This window comes from Choloepus didactylus, chromosome 18 (genome assembly GCF_015220235.1).
Source record: "Choloepus didactylus isolate mChoDid1 chromosome 18, mChoDid1.pri, whole genome shotgun sequence".
Classification (NCBI taxonomy): domain Eukaryota; kingdom Metazoa; phylum Chordata; class Mammalia; order Pilosa; family Megalonychidae; genus Choloepus; species Choloepus didactylus.
In genome coordinates, this window is record NC_051324.1 from 67,571,970 (window position 1) to 67,587,570 (window position 15,601).

At 49.7% G+C, this 15,601-nt stretch overlaps 1 protein-coding gene across 1 annotated transcript; it reads right to left on the reverse strand.

The window, feature by feature from the left end:
* Nucleotides 1-4,274: 4,274 nt before the first annotated feature.
* Nucleotides 4,275-14,568, reverse strand: CPSF4L (cleavage and polyadenylation specific factor 4 like). Its single transcript, XM_037810532.1, has 8 exons — nucleotides 14,466-14,568; nucleotides 13,911-13,961; nucleotides 12,651-12,803; nucleotides 9,700-9,795; nucleotides 8,586-8,679; nucleotides 8,086-8,125; nucleotides 6,866-7,039; nucleotides 4,275-4,367 (listed from the first exon to the last, which is right to left on the reverse strand). The coding sequence occupies exons 1-8, from the start codon at nucleotides 14,566-14,568 to the stop codon at nucleotides 4,275-4,277; spliced, it is 804 nt and encodes a 267-aa protein (XP_037666460.1).
* Between the last annotated feature and the right edge of the window lie 1,033 nt (nucleotides 14,569-15,601).

Genomic DNA, 15,601 nt, shown 5'->3' on the forward strand with positions numbered 1-15,601 from the left:
TCATCAGCATGCTAGCAAAGGTCTCTTTCCTTCTGAAAGGGTCTTAGTCCCATTCTGTCTAAATGCCCTATAAGGAAGACACTTAAGTGTCCTGAATCTAGATCAGAAACTCATTGGCTGAGAGGGGTAGATCAGAATTACTTCTCAGCTGTTCTTTTTCTCAATCTCCCACACCCCTCAGCAAACTTCTATGGCCCACTGGCCAAATCCAACCCACTGCCTTTTTTTTTTAAATAAAGTTTTATGGGAACATGGCCCCACTCATTCAGCTATTGCCTGTGGCTGCTTTCACGCTACAGTGGCATTGTTGAGTAGTTACGATAGAAACTATATGGCCTGCAAAGCTGAAAATGTTTACTCTCTGTTCCTTTGCAGAAAAAGTGTGCCATCCCGTGCTCTAGAGAAATAGGATACCTCATGATTCCAAGTGTGTTGGGTGATGAAGGCAGACTAGGGTGGCTGCTCTAAAACATTCTTGGGTTAGGAAACAAATTTAAGTAGGAATAGCCTTTCTTGACTTCACTGAAGTACTTTAGTGCCCTTGTATTATCCCCCGAATGACCCAGGGCCCCTCACTATAATTGTACCCTTAGCTGCTCTTTTCCAAACAGCAGCCTCTGGGAAAATCGCTTCTATCACAGGACCCCACCACCACCACCACCATTTTTTAAAAATTTTAAGAATCTAGGTAGCCTACAAAGCCTGCTATGCTTATTCCTTCCAACTCAGAGATACAATAAATAGGAAATCAAGTGCTATATCAGTCTGGCTGAAGAGAGGTTTCTTGGAGAAAACCCTTTCAGTGCCTTGGGGCCCATAACAAGGAAGTTCAGTGGTGGTGCCAAGGGCTGGTCTGTAGTCCTCCATTTCTATCAAGGAAGTATTTATCACCACCATACATGAGAAAACTAGTATTGCTTATCATCAGAACAATCAAACAAAAAGTTTAGCCTAATTATATCACAATATTTTACATCCTGGAAAATAAGTTCCTCAATTAGAACTATTTAATGATCCATCAGTGCTACTAAAAGGATATCTGCTTAATATTACCAAGTTTAAGAGAAAGGTAAGAGCCTACATTTAAAGGAAGAGGGCTTTTAGTTGGATAATGGTCAATACCAAGAATCCTAACTTATATGTAGTAGGAAAGGGCTTCTTTGGATTAGATATAGAGACTTGATTCTTAAATAAAATGTGAGTGACCTTCAAGAAGCCATTGGAAATATCTCCGGATTCTGAGGTTACTTGGTAATGCCCACAAAAGTGATAGAAGGAAAGGGTTATCTAATCATTGATGCCATCCCTGTTAGGAAAATAATTGAAGACCTTTCATCAAGTCTCTTGAGGATGTCTTAATTAATGTTCAAAATAGTTTGAATTAATTTTATAACCAATTGATTATTTTCCTAGATTTAGATCTCAACAAACTCAACATGATCAAGGAATATACCTCTTAGCTCCAGTTTGCAATATTGATATAAACTTGCCTTAGGAGGATACATTTCTTGTTCATATATGCAAATGTGCCCACAAGATAAGTTCATGAGCACAGCCAGAACCTTCTTAGGTTCTTTTCAAAACTGGAATTGTGGACGAGTGAGAACTTTGCCACCCGCAGAAGCCAAAGTGCTTCAAATATGAGGCAGGATGACTATTCATCTCTTAAAGCTGAGGAGAAAAGATATGAAGAATGCCTCTAACGTGATTTATTTTAGACAGCTTCCTCGGTTTTGTCTCTTTAAATCTTACTGCATATTTTCTGCGGCATTGCCAAGAGCTTCTCTAGGTAAGCAGCAGTGCTTAGACTTCACTTCCAGAGCAGCAGCTTGAACTCGTGGAACAAATCTTCCAGCGGTGCGTATGTGACTCCATGCAAGCAACCCAGATTCTCCTCCCTGTCCCTCCTTGAGAAAGGTTAGAGTGACGCCCGTGCTTCTCTCCATCCTTGAGAAGACTCATGGTGGAGCTTCAGTTCCTGAAGCTTGAGATACTTTCGGGCGTGCCTGAACGCCCTGGCTACAACTCTCACAGTCTGTGTAAGGTGGATTAACCCGTGTGCTACCTGCTTTAGTTTAATTCTGAGTATTATCTGAAATAGAGTGTTCTAGGGGAAAGTACTTTTTTTTTTTTTCTAGTAGAAATTAAAATATTGAACTATAAAAATAAAACTGTTTTGTGAATCAATGAGATATGTAACTCTTTCTGGGGAACCCCATCTGCTGCCACTATTCTTACCAGTCCCTTTTTGCTCCTGACTTACTGGTACTCTGTCCTAACTCGTCTCTCGATACCTGCTTCTCACCCCCGAGTGTTCTTCTTATTTATTACTACTACTGATCCTCCTAAAAAATACTGTTCTGATCTGCTTGTTTGCCTCTCCCAGAACCTCACCTGTCCTCCTTGGCAAGTTAACTTATTGGAGCCTCATTTGTGTTGACTGTAAAATGAGGGTAGTGATACTTACCTTGAAGGGATTTGGTGAGATTAGAAGTATCATTTCTAGCAAGGACACCTGCTGGGTACTAGGAACTCAATGATAGCAGCTGTTCTAAACCTCTTATGGTGTCACATTCCATACAGATTCTAAACTTTGCCAAGCAAGGAAGGCCCCACTACAATCCATACTATCCCTAAATTCAGCTAGCATTTGGGGGCTTGCTTTGTGCCAGCTGTTGTGCAAAGTTTTTTACGCGCATTTTCTCATCCTTATAACCATCCTGTGAGGTCAGTGCTGTAGTGCACATTTTACAGAACAAGGAAACGGGCTTGGGGAGGTTAAGTAACTTGCTGTGAGGCCCCAGGACCTTGGACCTGGGGCCTCGCCCCCTCCGCCATTATGAGATAGATGCAGCAACAGGCCCCTCCCCCCTGGGGGGGGCATTAAAACTTCCCTCCCCTAATCGCTGTTGGTAACCAAGTCTCACAAGATCCTGTTGTAACAAAATCTCCTGAGAAACTCAGTTGTCACAAACCCTTTTAAGCACTCCCCTTGGCATTCTTCTCTCTCTTTTTTGCACGTTTGACTTTCCACAGCCACCCACAACCATGAGACCATCATCTCCTGTCAGTAAGTCCCAATTAAACCCATGTCCATTTCCGTGCCTGGTGTGTTCTTTAGTCTTGGGGCTAAGCTGGGTTGGAACAATTGGCGTGCCAGCCAGGAGGACCAAAGAGCCACCGGCCATAACGGGTACAAATCCTGGGAAGGGAGACTCCCAAGGGATAATCCCGGGGTGACCTGCTTCCTTGACGTGGGGAGGAGCCGCCCACGTGGCTTGACTGCACTGCAGCCAGCTGGTTGTTAAGGTGGTAGGGTCAGCTCTGGCAGACGGTCTCAAGAAAGACATTCACAAGTCTGCAGGGGTAACCCCAGGGTGGCCTGCTTCCTCCATGTGGGGAGGGGTCACCGACTGGCTTGAATGCACTATCAGCTAGCCCTTGCCAGCGGTACAGCTGACTACAGCAGACTGTTGAGAAAGACAAACCCTCTGGGCAGGCAGGGTTTGAAGCCTTAGTTTTGCAATTACTGTAAACAGACCTGCACATTAAAAGGAAATCACCCCCAGAATTTCCCTAAGGCAGCAGAATTGATAATGCCATGCTAACCAGTAACTCTTTCAGACTTAGGTGTTGTATGCTTGGGTAAAACAAAACTATGCCTTCCGCTGTAGTTGACAAGGTGCAATGTTTCCCAGTGCCACATGCCACAAATGCCAAAGCAACTAACAGCTCTCTTGGGGTTGTTGGAGTTTTAGAGACCTTTTGTTCCTCACTTAGCCCAAATGTTAAAACTTTCGTATGTCTTAATTAGGAAAGGCTATCCCTGGGAATGGGACACCTCCCAGGGGGCTGCATTTAAAAAGGAACAAAGAACAATAGCACAGACACAAGCAGGGGGTGGGGAGGCATATAGCCAGAGCTGCCCTGTGAATTGGATGTAACGAGCATTAATATTTCAGTGGGGTCTGTGGCAGAGGCAACATTCTGAATGAATGCCCCTTGACTTTTAGTCACAATTACAGAAAGGGGCAGAACTGAGATACAGCTCCCTAAAAAAAGCAATTGTGTGCTGCACATAATACACTCAGAGATGCTCATCCCTCTTGAGGGGTGGAAAACTGACACAGCTTCTAAGCCACACTCTGGCAGTGCCCAACTGAGCACACTAACCAAAATGGAAAGCTTACCTGCTACAGCACAGCATTTTTCAATGCCCGTCCTCTGAGTGCAAAAATGCTGAGATTCTTGGACCACTGTCTTATACAGAGGACTCAACAGCTGAAGTTGCTGCACCTGAGGTAGCTGTTGAACTGCCCTTGGTACATGATGGGTCTGCTAGGGGGCAGTGCAACCCAGTACTGACACTGTATGGTGGGAGACTGGCACTATGCAAAACAGTCAATGTGCTAAATTAAGAGCAGGATGGATGGTAACAGTGCAGGAAGCAGGAGATGCACTAACCACCTGTACTGACAGCCGGGCTGTTTATAAAGGCCTTACGACCTGGATGTCAACCCAGAAGCAGGGAGAGTGGATGAGTGGACAATCATAGGTTACCCCCTCTGGGGACAAGAAGTGTGGAAAGACATCTGGGGCACCTGCCAACGACAAAACTGTTGCCAGCAGGTAGTGGACATCACTAGAAAGTGTCCTTCATGCTCCCTGCTTCGACCACGTAGGCTACCACACCAGATAGGACGTGTGAACTACATTGGGCCCCTTCTGCTCTTGAGGTATGCTTTTACTGTCATGGACACGGCTGCAGGACTTCTGTTAGTTTTCCCGGTGGAGAAGGCTAACCAGTGGACCACCATCCGTGTTTAGAGAAAGTATGTGCTCTGTATGGTGTACCTACACAAATAAACAGTGATTGGGGGACCCCTATTACTGGACAAATGACCCAAGCATGGGCTATGGACTACGATGTAATGTGGACTTTCCATCTACCTTATAACCCCACAGGTGCAGGCCTTATTGAAAAAATAAATGGTTTGTTAAAGGAACAGCTAAAAGATAATAAAAGGTCCTTGCAGCAGTGTACCTGCAGTTATCAGACTTAACTTGCTTGAATGCGTCACCACGGGCTGCTGCACCTGCCCACCCCCACCCCGCCTTGGCACTCCTCTCTTTCTCACATGGTTCACTTTCCACGGCCAGCCACAACCCTGAGACCATCATCTCCCGACATTAAGTCCCAATTAAACCTACGTTTGCTTCCTGATGTGTTCTTTGGTCTTAGGGCTAAGCTGGGTTGAAACACTTGCCTGAAAGCTGTGCTGTTCTTCACATACAGCCCTGGGCAGAGCTGGGATTCACATCCCCAAAATCTGATTCCTGGGCCTGCAGTCTTTTAGACAGCCATCCCCCTTGACCCTCTAGCTCCAGGCAGGGCAGGAGCTGTCCTTGCATCTGTCAAAGGCAGGATGGCTATAACCACCTGACCTTGTACTGTTGCTCCTCTCTGGTTCTTAGTCCCCCTTTCTCAGTAGATGAAGCTGTATTCATCTTTGATTTATGTGATAGCACAGATAGTGGAGCATTAAATGTTCTATGTCAGTGTTCCTTACTCTCCCCAGGATAAATCTTTTTTTGTACCATCTATCATAAGATTCTCACATTAGGAATGCACAGAATATATTCTCAAATTTAAATAAGCCATACAGGGAAACAGCCATCATGCTAAAGAAAACCATTTGTTTAATTGCCAGTGTGTAGCAGCAGTTGGGGCCATATGCACAAGAACTGCTGCGTGCAACCCAGAATTGTCGGTAGCAGCACGGGAGCTAAACAAAGAATGATAATTGTGTATTTCCCATATTCTAAAGGACTTGATTTCACATATATTTTGCTCCCCCATTTCATGGATAATTCATTCCTACCACAGTCAGTCTGCCTCCAAATCTTTTGTATTTTTAGTAGCTCGTTCACTTACAGGATAAAAGGAAGTAGACAGATGTAGCCCTCAGCTTCTGCACTCCATATCCTATTTAGGATGGTGGTTCACTCTGGCATGTTGGAACAGAGAATCCCAAACCATTGGGCATCTTCTCTAGAAGGTCTTCATGTCCCCACACCAAGGGTTATTTTGTGATAAGTCCTACCAGTTGGGTTTTACTGCACTTATTAGCATAATGGCCCATTTTTCGACACTAAAAGAGAAAAAGTTAACAGCATGACATTTTCTGTGAATTCAAATCCCAATCGAAAAATCCTAAATCATCTAGGGAACCATAGAACATAGCTGGCTTTGTTAGGAATTTGATAGTTTCTGCTCATAAAGGAAGCTACATTCCAGGACCTTGACATTCAAATCCAGCATAACTACCCCAGAGAACAAGGGTGTAGACTTTGAAAGGCCAAAAAAATAAAATGTACAGGGAAGTCAAGGGTTCTGCCTCCCTAACCTTATACTGAAATAAACTCAGGACAATTTAGAAGTTGTCTCGTAAAAGTATAAAACATGATTTCTTGTTCTTCTTGATAAACTCAGAAGATAGTAAAAAAGAAAGCCAAGGTGCTACATTGCCTCCCTTACCAATCCCTCCCCCACCCCCAGTCTTAAGGACATTATGTATAAATAACTCAGAATTATTAGGCTGCAAAGTAGGAAATGAGAGATATACGGAACTTACTAGCCTTTTAAAGAAACGGACTATTTCTTGTCCGACAAGAGATGCAAATACAATTAGGTTGCGGAGACTTTGCATGTGTCACATCAGGTTTATCAATATTCCCTGAGCTCTCCCACACCCAAGGATGGTTTTCTTAGCAGTTGCAGGAAGCTCCTTCTCCAGTTACCTAATCGCACCCACTCCCCAGCCCCCGGCAGGAGCAGGAGCTCCATCCTCTGGGCTCTGCTCACCCTGTAGCAGGTGATCCGCTGGAGCCGGGGCCTCTGGGAGGAGGAGGCCGGGTTCTCCTGGAGTTGCCTCTGATGGCGCAGAAGCAGGCGCCCTGGGGATGAGGAGAGCTCAGGGTGTTCCGTGGCAGACGCCCGTGGGGCTGGTCCTTCCACCTCCCGTGGCCAATTTACAACCTGTGGGGAAGCGAAGAAACACCTGCTACAGAGACCCAGGACACAGCCACAGCATCTGCACCGCGGCCACAAGTGCAGGCTGAAGCCAGGTTTTGAAATGGCTTTGAGCTACAGCTTGCAATTAGTTATGTACAATTCCAGTTGCCTAAAGCTCACCTTTTGCTGAAAGTTAGAAATGGGCTTGCAAATTCCCCACGGTCACTGAAAACTCTCACTTTATCAAACGTCCCCCCATCCCCCGCAGTGGCGGCAGGGGGTGCCTTCTTCCCAGGCTGCTGACATCCCCGCCTTGCAGCTGGGCCTGCCTCCTGCTAATTAGCTCTTGCAAAGAACTCAGTGGCTGCCTCCCCGACATCCTCTTTTCCTGCTTTGACCTCTGTCTAAACTTAAATGGCAATGCAACATTCACTCGCGTGGGCCAGGAGTCAGCAAACTTCTTGCATATTAGACCACACAGTAACATAGGCTTGGCAGACCATTGGTTCCTGCCACCATGGCTCAGTTTGGCCACGGTAGCAAGAAAGTAGCCAGAGACAATATGTAAACAAATAACAGCTGTATTCCAATAAAACCATGAGCACCAATTTGAATTTCATAATTTTCATGGGCCACAAAACATGTTTTGGATTTTTTTTCCCCAACCTTTTAAAAACAGAACCATCACTAGCTGTACAAAATGGCAGCAGGTTGGCCTTGGTATCTTCCCATAGGGTCAGGCCCAACCAAGACGACCCTGATTCAGAACTTCGGGCCACAAGTTCTGAACTGGGCTCCACTGTCTTTGACAAAAGGCTCACGGGCCTCGGGCTGACGAGCCCAGAAGTCCTACTGGAAGCAGTGATCACGAAGGTTGGAGTGGGGGTGGGGGGAGTCTGGGAAGAGTGACCACACACACGTGCCCCCCACAGCACTGGCATGGGACATCTGGTGGGATAGGTGATCTGAGCATATTTCGCAAGACAGGAATCGTGCAGCACCGGGGGAAAGAGGTGCAGCGGGAACCGACACCCGTGTGGAGGTCAGCACCCCTGCCTGCCTGCACTCACCTTCAAGTAACTTGGGTTGAATAAAAGATTCATCTTGGGACTAAGGGAAGTATAGAGAGAGACAATTTCAGCCCTGCTCTAACCCTCTCATCTCTGCTCATTAACACGCCAAGCACCAGCCCACTGCAGAGCTCATATTTCAGAACTCTCGGGAAGGAGCCCTGACCCCAACCAGGGAACGAGGGATGACTGCAGAGAGCTGCGGTGGGAGGGTTTCAAACATTTCTACTCTTATTCTAGACCAGTTTGTAAAAAGATAGGCGTCCAATCCCAGCACAGGTGTATGTTAACAGGACAAGTTAGAGTTCAGTGCAGGCAACAGTTCAGAGATCAAGGGTGGGGCACGGACAGCAAAGCAAGAAAAGCCTCCGGGGCAGGTGCTTGCCAAACTCTTAATTTTCCACCCCAGGCTAGTGCAGTACTTTAGATTCAGTTGCCAAGAAGTCGGAGGGTGGCCCTAGCTCTCAGGTGGGTGGAGGGAAGCCAGGGATCACACTTACTGCGCAAACTGGCACTTGGGTCCCTTGGGGCAGAAGCCAACTAAGTAGTTGATACACATCACTTTGTGGACATGGCGGTATTTGCACAAAGGACCTGCTGGGCAAAGAGAAAAAAGTTAAACAATCTAATCAGGGTACAAAGCAGAAGGCTCTGTTTTTGGATGAGGAGAAACACGTGACAAAGCTCGCCGGGGAGGGTATGGACGGCCAGAGGCCACCCAGGCAATAGGGATGTATAAATCCTCACTTCTAGCCCCATGACTCAGATGAGGACAGGGACCCTCGGAACGCGTTGGGGCAGGCCTCGGCTGGCAAGTCCTCATGCGGGGAGGGTCCAAAGCGTCACTCTACCCTGCTGCGTGACTCGGGGAACTGACATAAACATGGACTATTATTTGCCTTTTACTGACTTCTCTGTAGAAGGTATAGCCAAGAGAAAGCCAACTCCACACCATGCTGATCCTCTGTCAGCACCCCTCCTCCACGTGCAGCCCCACACCTTGCTCAGAACTCAGAAAGAACACACTCGAAGATGCAGGAAAGGAAGGACATGGATCTTGAGGGGGGATCCTGTCTCCTAAGTTTGGCTGGCAGTGATGGGGTAGGTGGAACATGGTGGAGTACAGCTCGGGACACCCCCAGACAGAAAAAAGGCCTGGAGAAGAGCATGCACGTGGACTGAGCAGCTGCAAAGGGCAAGACCCTCTGCCGGGGTTGCATGTGGGGTCCTATGTTTGATCCTCCCAACGACCCTCTGAACAAGTGTTGCCCTTTTTCATAAGTGAGACAATAGGTTCACAGTAGATGACGTTCAAGCCATGCAGCCAAGAAGTGTTAAAGCACAGATTTGAACTCAGATAAGCTTCCCAAAAGCCTGTCTTCCACCACGCCAGGCTGCATTTTACAGCACTGAATTATTCCACCACCACCCCACCCACTCACCCACCCCTGCCCCCAACTGGAGCATGAGTCGGGAACAACTAAAGAGGGGCATTCTGTTGGGATTTCAGCACCATGACAGACCCCACAGCGCCTCATCAGGAAAACTCCCTCTCTTGCCAGGACCCCCCAATCTCCCACATCCCTGAGTGCTCCCTGTCGGTCGGGGCCTCACCGTCCCTGCAGAAGCCTTGGTCATACCAAGGACAGTCCTGGCTCTTGCAAGCTGGCTTAACGTGGAGGAATGGGCACTCCTTGTTGCTGCAGTCACCTGGAAGTCACACCATTCTTTGTAGAGAAGCAGGTTCATCTTCCTGGTTCCTCCCACCCCCCTCCCAAAACTGGATTCACCCTGCCCCTCACGTGTAAGCCTTTCTTCCTCAGTAGCTGGTTGGAAACAGCCTCGTTTCCAAGCCTTCCTGCAATCTAACAGAGATGGGTCCCAATACATTTGCTAAGCAAGACATGGCTGTGAATATACACATCTGGAAGAGCTGGGACAGAAGGACGGACTGGAACTGAAGATGTAGAGAGGCTATGAGGGAGTAGGGAACAGGGGAGGTGGGAGGAGGAGACCTGGAGCTGGTAGCTAGCAACCTGAGAAGTCAGACATTTAATGGAGGTGTTAACCACATGCTGTGATTAAAACCCTCTCCTCTTGTCTTCTCTGGGACCTACACTGCTTTCAGAGCCTCAGGGAGCCCTTCTTTTTGGTGGAAATGCCCAGAAAGGCAGAGTGTCACTTCAAAGTTGGCCTAGGAATGAAAATAGACACTTCACCAAGGGACACTAATCCTGTGCTGTAACCTGTCCTTCTAAGGATCAGTCCAAGATCTTGCTTGGCTTGCAACCTCGGTGCCAGACCTGTGGGCATAGGCTACTCAGGAGGGGTTGTTAAAGTCCTCCTAGGTTTCCCACCTTCCAAGCAATAGTTAGGGACCCAGTGCTCCAGAGAGATGGGGGAAATTTCAGCCCATCTTTCACCACAATCATGCAGAGAATTGCCGAATGTTTCCAATTTCATCCTCCTTAAATTTCTACAACTCAGTGCTTTTCAGAGGTGAAAGGAACTCCTGGTGGTTTTCAAACTGTGCTCCAAAGAGATCTATTTCATACATTGGGCTCCTGCAAAGCAATGTTTCATTGGATAAAAAGTACCACTGATTCCTAAGAGTTTAAAACCACAGTTCTTTTACAGTCCTCTCATTTCACAAATGAGAACACCAATGCTCAAAGAGAGGAAATGGCATGTCCATTTTCCTCCCAGTTGCCTCACCCTGATAAAGGGTTTACTTGCCCATCATCAGGGTACAGCATTTGGAATCGTGCTAACTCTGGGCTCGAGCCTTCTAAGGAATCAGAGTGACCCAGACTAGGTCAGCATTTGATATAAATGGAGATGTTGGGAAATCACCTACGAAAGGGGCTGCCTGTCTGCCCTGGGCTGGCCACGCATCGCTGCATTCCTCTCACGGCCGGCAGGTGGCACCAGCACCTCACCCTCCAGTCCTCTAGTCAGCCCCCACCAAGGTGCCTTTTTGATGAGCACCTCCCACCCTGGGACCTCTGAGCCCATTTCCACTACCCTTCCCACTCCCACATCTCCCCAACAATGTTATTTTAATAAAGCAATTTACTGCCAGTAAGATTTATACTTACTTTGATATGATATTGGAAAGAGATATTCATTCTTTTATTCTAAGAACAAAAACAGATTACATATTATAATCCTAGGCTTGCGTGTCTGTCGCCACCACCTCCACCAGTCTGTCACCTGAGGGCAGAAGGGGACCGGGTCCTTTTCCTGTATCCGTGTCAGCACGGTACCCAACCCCCCAAAGGAAACCAACCAAGGTCTACTGAAGAAATAAGTGGTGTCTTTAAATGAAAGATTTTAGGCCATGACCAAGAGGAGCCAGGCTGCAGATAAACCTGTTTCCCTCTTTAAAGGAAGACATCCAGGTAGCTGTCAGGAGTGGCCAGGAAACAGGAACAGGTGGGAACCATAATTTTGGCCTGGGGGGGGGGGGCTGGACTTGGGGGATAGCTCTTGGGGACCTAGACCTGGAGGATACTTTGCCTCCTTCCCACAACTCAGGACCCTCCCCATCGGCTTATAACCACTAATGAGGGGCAGCTGCCTGTGGCCCCCCGAAAGCAGTCTCCAGCCATGTTTCGAAGAGGAGACTTCCATGTCAGGGGTGTCATGGGGATTTTCCCAGCTCTCTCCTACCAGGTCACTTTTCAGAACACAGTTTGAAAACCACTGGATCAAGGTCACCTCGGCCCCCAGGCTAGGTCAACATTTGTTAAGGCACGCTCCTCCCAGCTCTGAGAAGCTCGGAGCTGTCAAATTTTACCAGTAAGGGTGAGATCTGAAACACATTCACAGATTCCACTCTTAAACGAGGTGGCTTTTTAAGAGGCAGTGGCTTCCCCATCACCCCTTCAAAGCTTCTCAGGTCCCCAAATCGCCCCTCGGGTGTCAAAAGGGGGCTTGAGGCCAGAAGGGAGGTAAGATGTTTGTTCAGAGCCGAATGGTGGGCCCCAAAGAGTGGTGCACAAGACATTTGCAGGGACTACACTTCTGAACTTCCTGATTTCCTTTACAGTTTCCTTTTATTTCCAGCAAATGATAATAGTTTTCCATTTACGGAAGCAGTGTTAAGTTTTTTTTCTTTCCTAAACTAAGACTTAAAAATAGCAGCTCAGATGAAAGAGTAGTTTGGGGTATAGGTGGCTGTGGGTGTGGCAAGCACCATGGAAAGGACTCACAGGTGCCTGAAGTTCCGGGCACTGGACCCCGGGTCCAGAGAGGCTCATCCAGGCTCACTTCTAGACAGCAGCCAGGACGGCTGGGACGGAAACGGGAAACGATTCAGCCTTTGATTGCCACCCACCCTCTCCTTCCCTTGCTTGTAAGTGTCAGGCCTGAGCCTGGTGGGGAGGTAGAGGGTGGGGTTCACAGGGCATGGACCAGATTTTCCTGAAGGTTTGGGGAAGCAGGTACCTGAGGTTCAGACAAGCCTGGCCTGCCTCCTGGGCTATGCCCACCCTCCAGCCTCCTTTGGGCACCACCACCCCCACCCACCCCATCCTGCAGGATGAGCCAGGGAGGGCCATTACCGAACTTGGAGTAGAAGTGGCACTCGGGCATCCTGGTGACATCGTACTGGTGCAGGAACTTGCACTGGTCACCCTTCTTGCACAGCCCCCGCAGCCAGTGCTTACACACCACCATCTTCTCCCCTCGCTCGTGCCGGGAGGGGCAGAGCTTACCTGGAGGCACCCAGAGCACCCAGCTGGGACGCCCTCAGTTACCCCAGGAGGGTGGTGAGTCTCAGGATCAAACCTCAGGAGCCCCCTTCCAGGCTGTGGGACAGTGCTGTCCTTTGTCTCCCCCCACCTTCTCCCCCTCCCATGATAAGTAATTTCTTTGGAACGTCCAGCCACCTGGCAGGAGCACCTGCTGTGAGCCAGGGGGTTAGAGACCGGGTGGGCGGGGCTGAGGAGATTCCACAAGGAGCCGGCGGCACCCTGGCTGCACAGAGCAGGTCAGTAAGCTCATTCCGTTCTCATCCCAGAGATAAAGAAGACCCGTGGGCAAAATCACGGCTCAGCTGCTCCCTGCTGGGCCCCTTCTGGCCTCCCAGTCTCCAGGGACAGACTTATTCCGATCCCAAAAGCAAGACCTACTCATCACACTAGCAGGGTCTCCTAACCCGGATCTATAGGCAGGCTTCAGGGGCACTAGGAACCCCCCGAACTGGAGGCAAGACTTTCTGGGCAACTGTGTATTTCTATGGGCCAAAAAAAAGAAGGTAAGAACCCCCATATTTTGAGTCAGGTCTCTCCAAGATATCTGGATTTGGGGAGAAGGGCTTAGAAAGAAGGTGTTGCTTACTCCAAAGTTAGGGGGTGGGAAAGCTGTGGGGGGTGCTTTTGGAGAGCATTTCAAAGACTGTGGCTGCAGCTACCTTAGGGCAGAGGGGATGGGTGGGCTGGCGGACCAGGTCCCGCATGATTCAGAGGACAAGAGTGAGGGAGAACGATGCCACTCTCTTAGCTGGCATGGAAATAGGAGAAAATAAGGAAGCAAGCCCCTCCACCCACCCACCCGGGAGCAGACAGGCCAAAGCCCATGGACACCTCCATCCCCACCCAGCAAGGCAGAAGGAAGAGAGCACCCCCTCCCCAGGTTTACCTCAATGCAAATGGAGGGCAGGGGTGGGCTTCCTGACGGAACTACCACCTCATCTTTTGCCTACTACCAAGGCTAAAATTTTGCCCCACCCCAGCTTCCCCTTCCCAGGTGCAATTCCTGAGCCCCTGGGGAACCTGGCAAGGCCTAGAGAACCCCTGCCCCACCCGGCCATGCTAACTCACCTTTCTCACAGAACCCTTTAGCAAAGAAGTTGCACACAGCTGAGCCCAACTCTGGAAGGGGAGGAGAAGGCAGGAGAAGGGGGATTCCTGAGAGGCTGCAGGTACCTGGAGGGCCTTCACCCCCCAATCACAAATCCCATGTGAACCTCTCCAAGGCTCAGCCCGGGGGGCCCCCAAGTCCAGGCCTTTTGGAGACTGGCCTCCAGAGCCTGACCCCCACACCTTGCAAACAGAGGCGATGGGGGTAGGGGGAGGACCCAGGGAAGGCTGGCCTGGGAGCTCTGGCGGCCATGCTGGCCTTTCCTGGCTTCTCTCTTCCCCTTCTGTGTGTCTCTGTTTTCCCAGTCTGGAAAATGGGCTGCACAGAAGCCAGTCCCATTCTCCCAGAGAAGAGAGGGTCTCAACTGGGAATCCCAGATGGGGGGCCCAAGCCCCCTGGCCCACTCTCCCTAGTGAGTAGAAGAGAGTCAGAGAGCAGGACAGACCCATCAGGGAGCAGAGCTGCCTGCTGAGATGGCCAGGGAGGTGGGGAGGGCCGCCCTGGGCCTCACTCACTGTCCATAGTCTGGAAAGGTAAGAGCCCAGGGCCCCTCTGCATCTCTACATCCTCCTCAAAGGCAAAGGTGAGCTGCTGCAACCCCGCAATGACCTCTTGCATCTTCCACCTCCTGCTGCCGCTGCTAAAGTGCTAAAGGTCCGGCAGGTGGACCCTATATAGCTGGTCGGAGGCCCTCACCGGGCCAGAGCCTAACACCACTCCCCACCCCCATCCCCCCCCAGGACGCCAGTCTCCAGCTGGCTGCCCGGCTGCCCTCCAGCTGGGGCTGTCCGGGTGGGAGTGGGACCCGGCTGTCTCACCCCTCCCACCCAGTGCAGGTGCAGGCACCCCAGGGTCCCCACACCCCCACTCTGTGTACTTAAGTCCCACTCCCAAAGCACACCCCTGGGAGGGATTAGCAAAGCCCCACACACTGTTTATCTCTGCAGGTTACCAAACACACAGCCTCTGTGCAGACATTACCCAACCCGTGTTCATACTTGATACATGAAGACATAAACCAAGAGTTGCACAAACCAACCACCGCTAGGCTGTGATTCGGCAGGGCTTGAGGGCCGGGAGGGGGGGGTTGTTACCGAGAGAAGGAGGCCCCCCTGCCTTCCCCCTTCCCCCCAACCAGGTCCCAGCCAACCATTCCCTCTGGGACCACAGACACCCCTTTTCTGACTTGAGTGACAAGACCCAGCGAGCGCCTGCTTCATGGGAGAGAGGGAAAAAGGAATGAAAACCCCCAATCGGAAACAGCCTGATGAATAAGGCTTTGTTTACCTCGCACACAATCCTGAGCCCGAGCCCGGCTGGAGGGTGGAACCAACTAGGGGCCAGGCCGGCCTCCAGCCTGGATTCCAGGGCCCCCCCAGAGCCTCCCACCCCAGCCGCCCCTGAGAAAGTGCTTTGTCAACAAAATCGCTAGGCAAATGTTATTTTATTATTATTACACCACCCCTGTCCCCAGGGCCCAGGACATTCGAAAACGCTTTCAAAGAAGCATTTTAGGGCTCTAACTCGACCAAGCTCCCCCTTTCCCCTCCCCCTGCTCTGGCTCTCAACTGGCCTTGCCTCTCCCTGATGTTTTCAGAGTCCAAATTGGCAGCAGTTGCTGCCTATTAGAACCCCAAGGCTCTCCTTCCGG

What these genes read in the sequence shown, in the direction of transcription:
- CPSF4L (XM_037810532.1), bottom strand. Translation starts at nt 14,568, where the DNA reads ATGCAAGAGGTCATTGCGGGGTTGCAGCAGCTCACCTTTGCCTTTGAG. An exon ending in TCAACCCAAGTTACTTGAAG is followed by an intron (nt 7,040 to 8,085) that starts GTGAGTGCAGGC and finishes GCTTCCCCACAG; the next exon opens with GTTGTAAATTGGCCACGGGA. An exon ending in AGCGGATCACCTGCTACAGG is followed by an intron (nt 4,368 to 6,865) that starts GTGAGCAGAGCC and finishes CCCACCATACAG; the next exon opens with TGTCAGTACTGGGTTGCACT.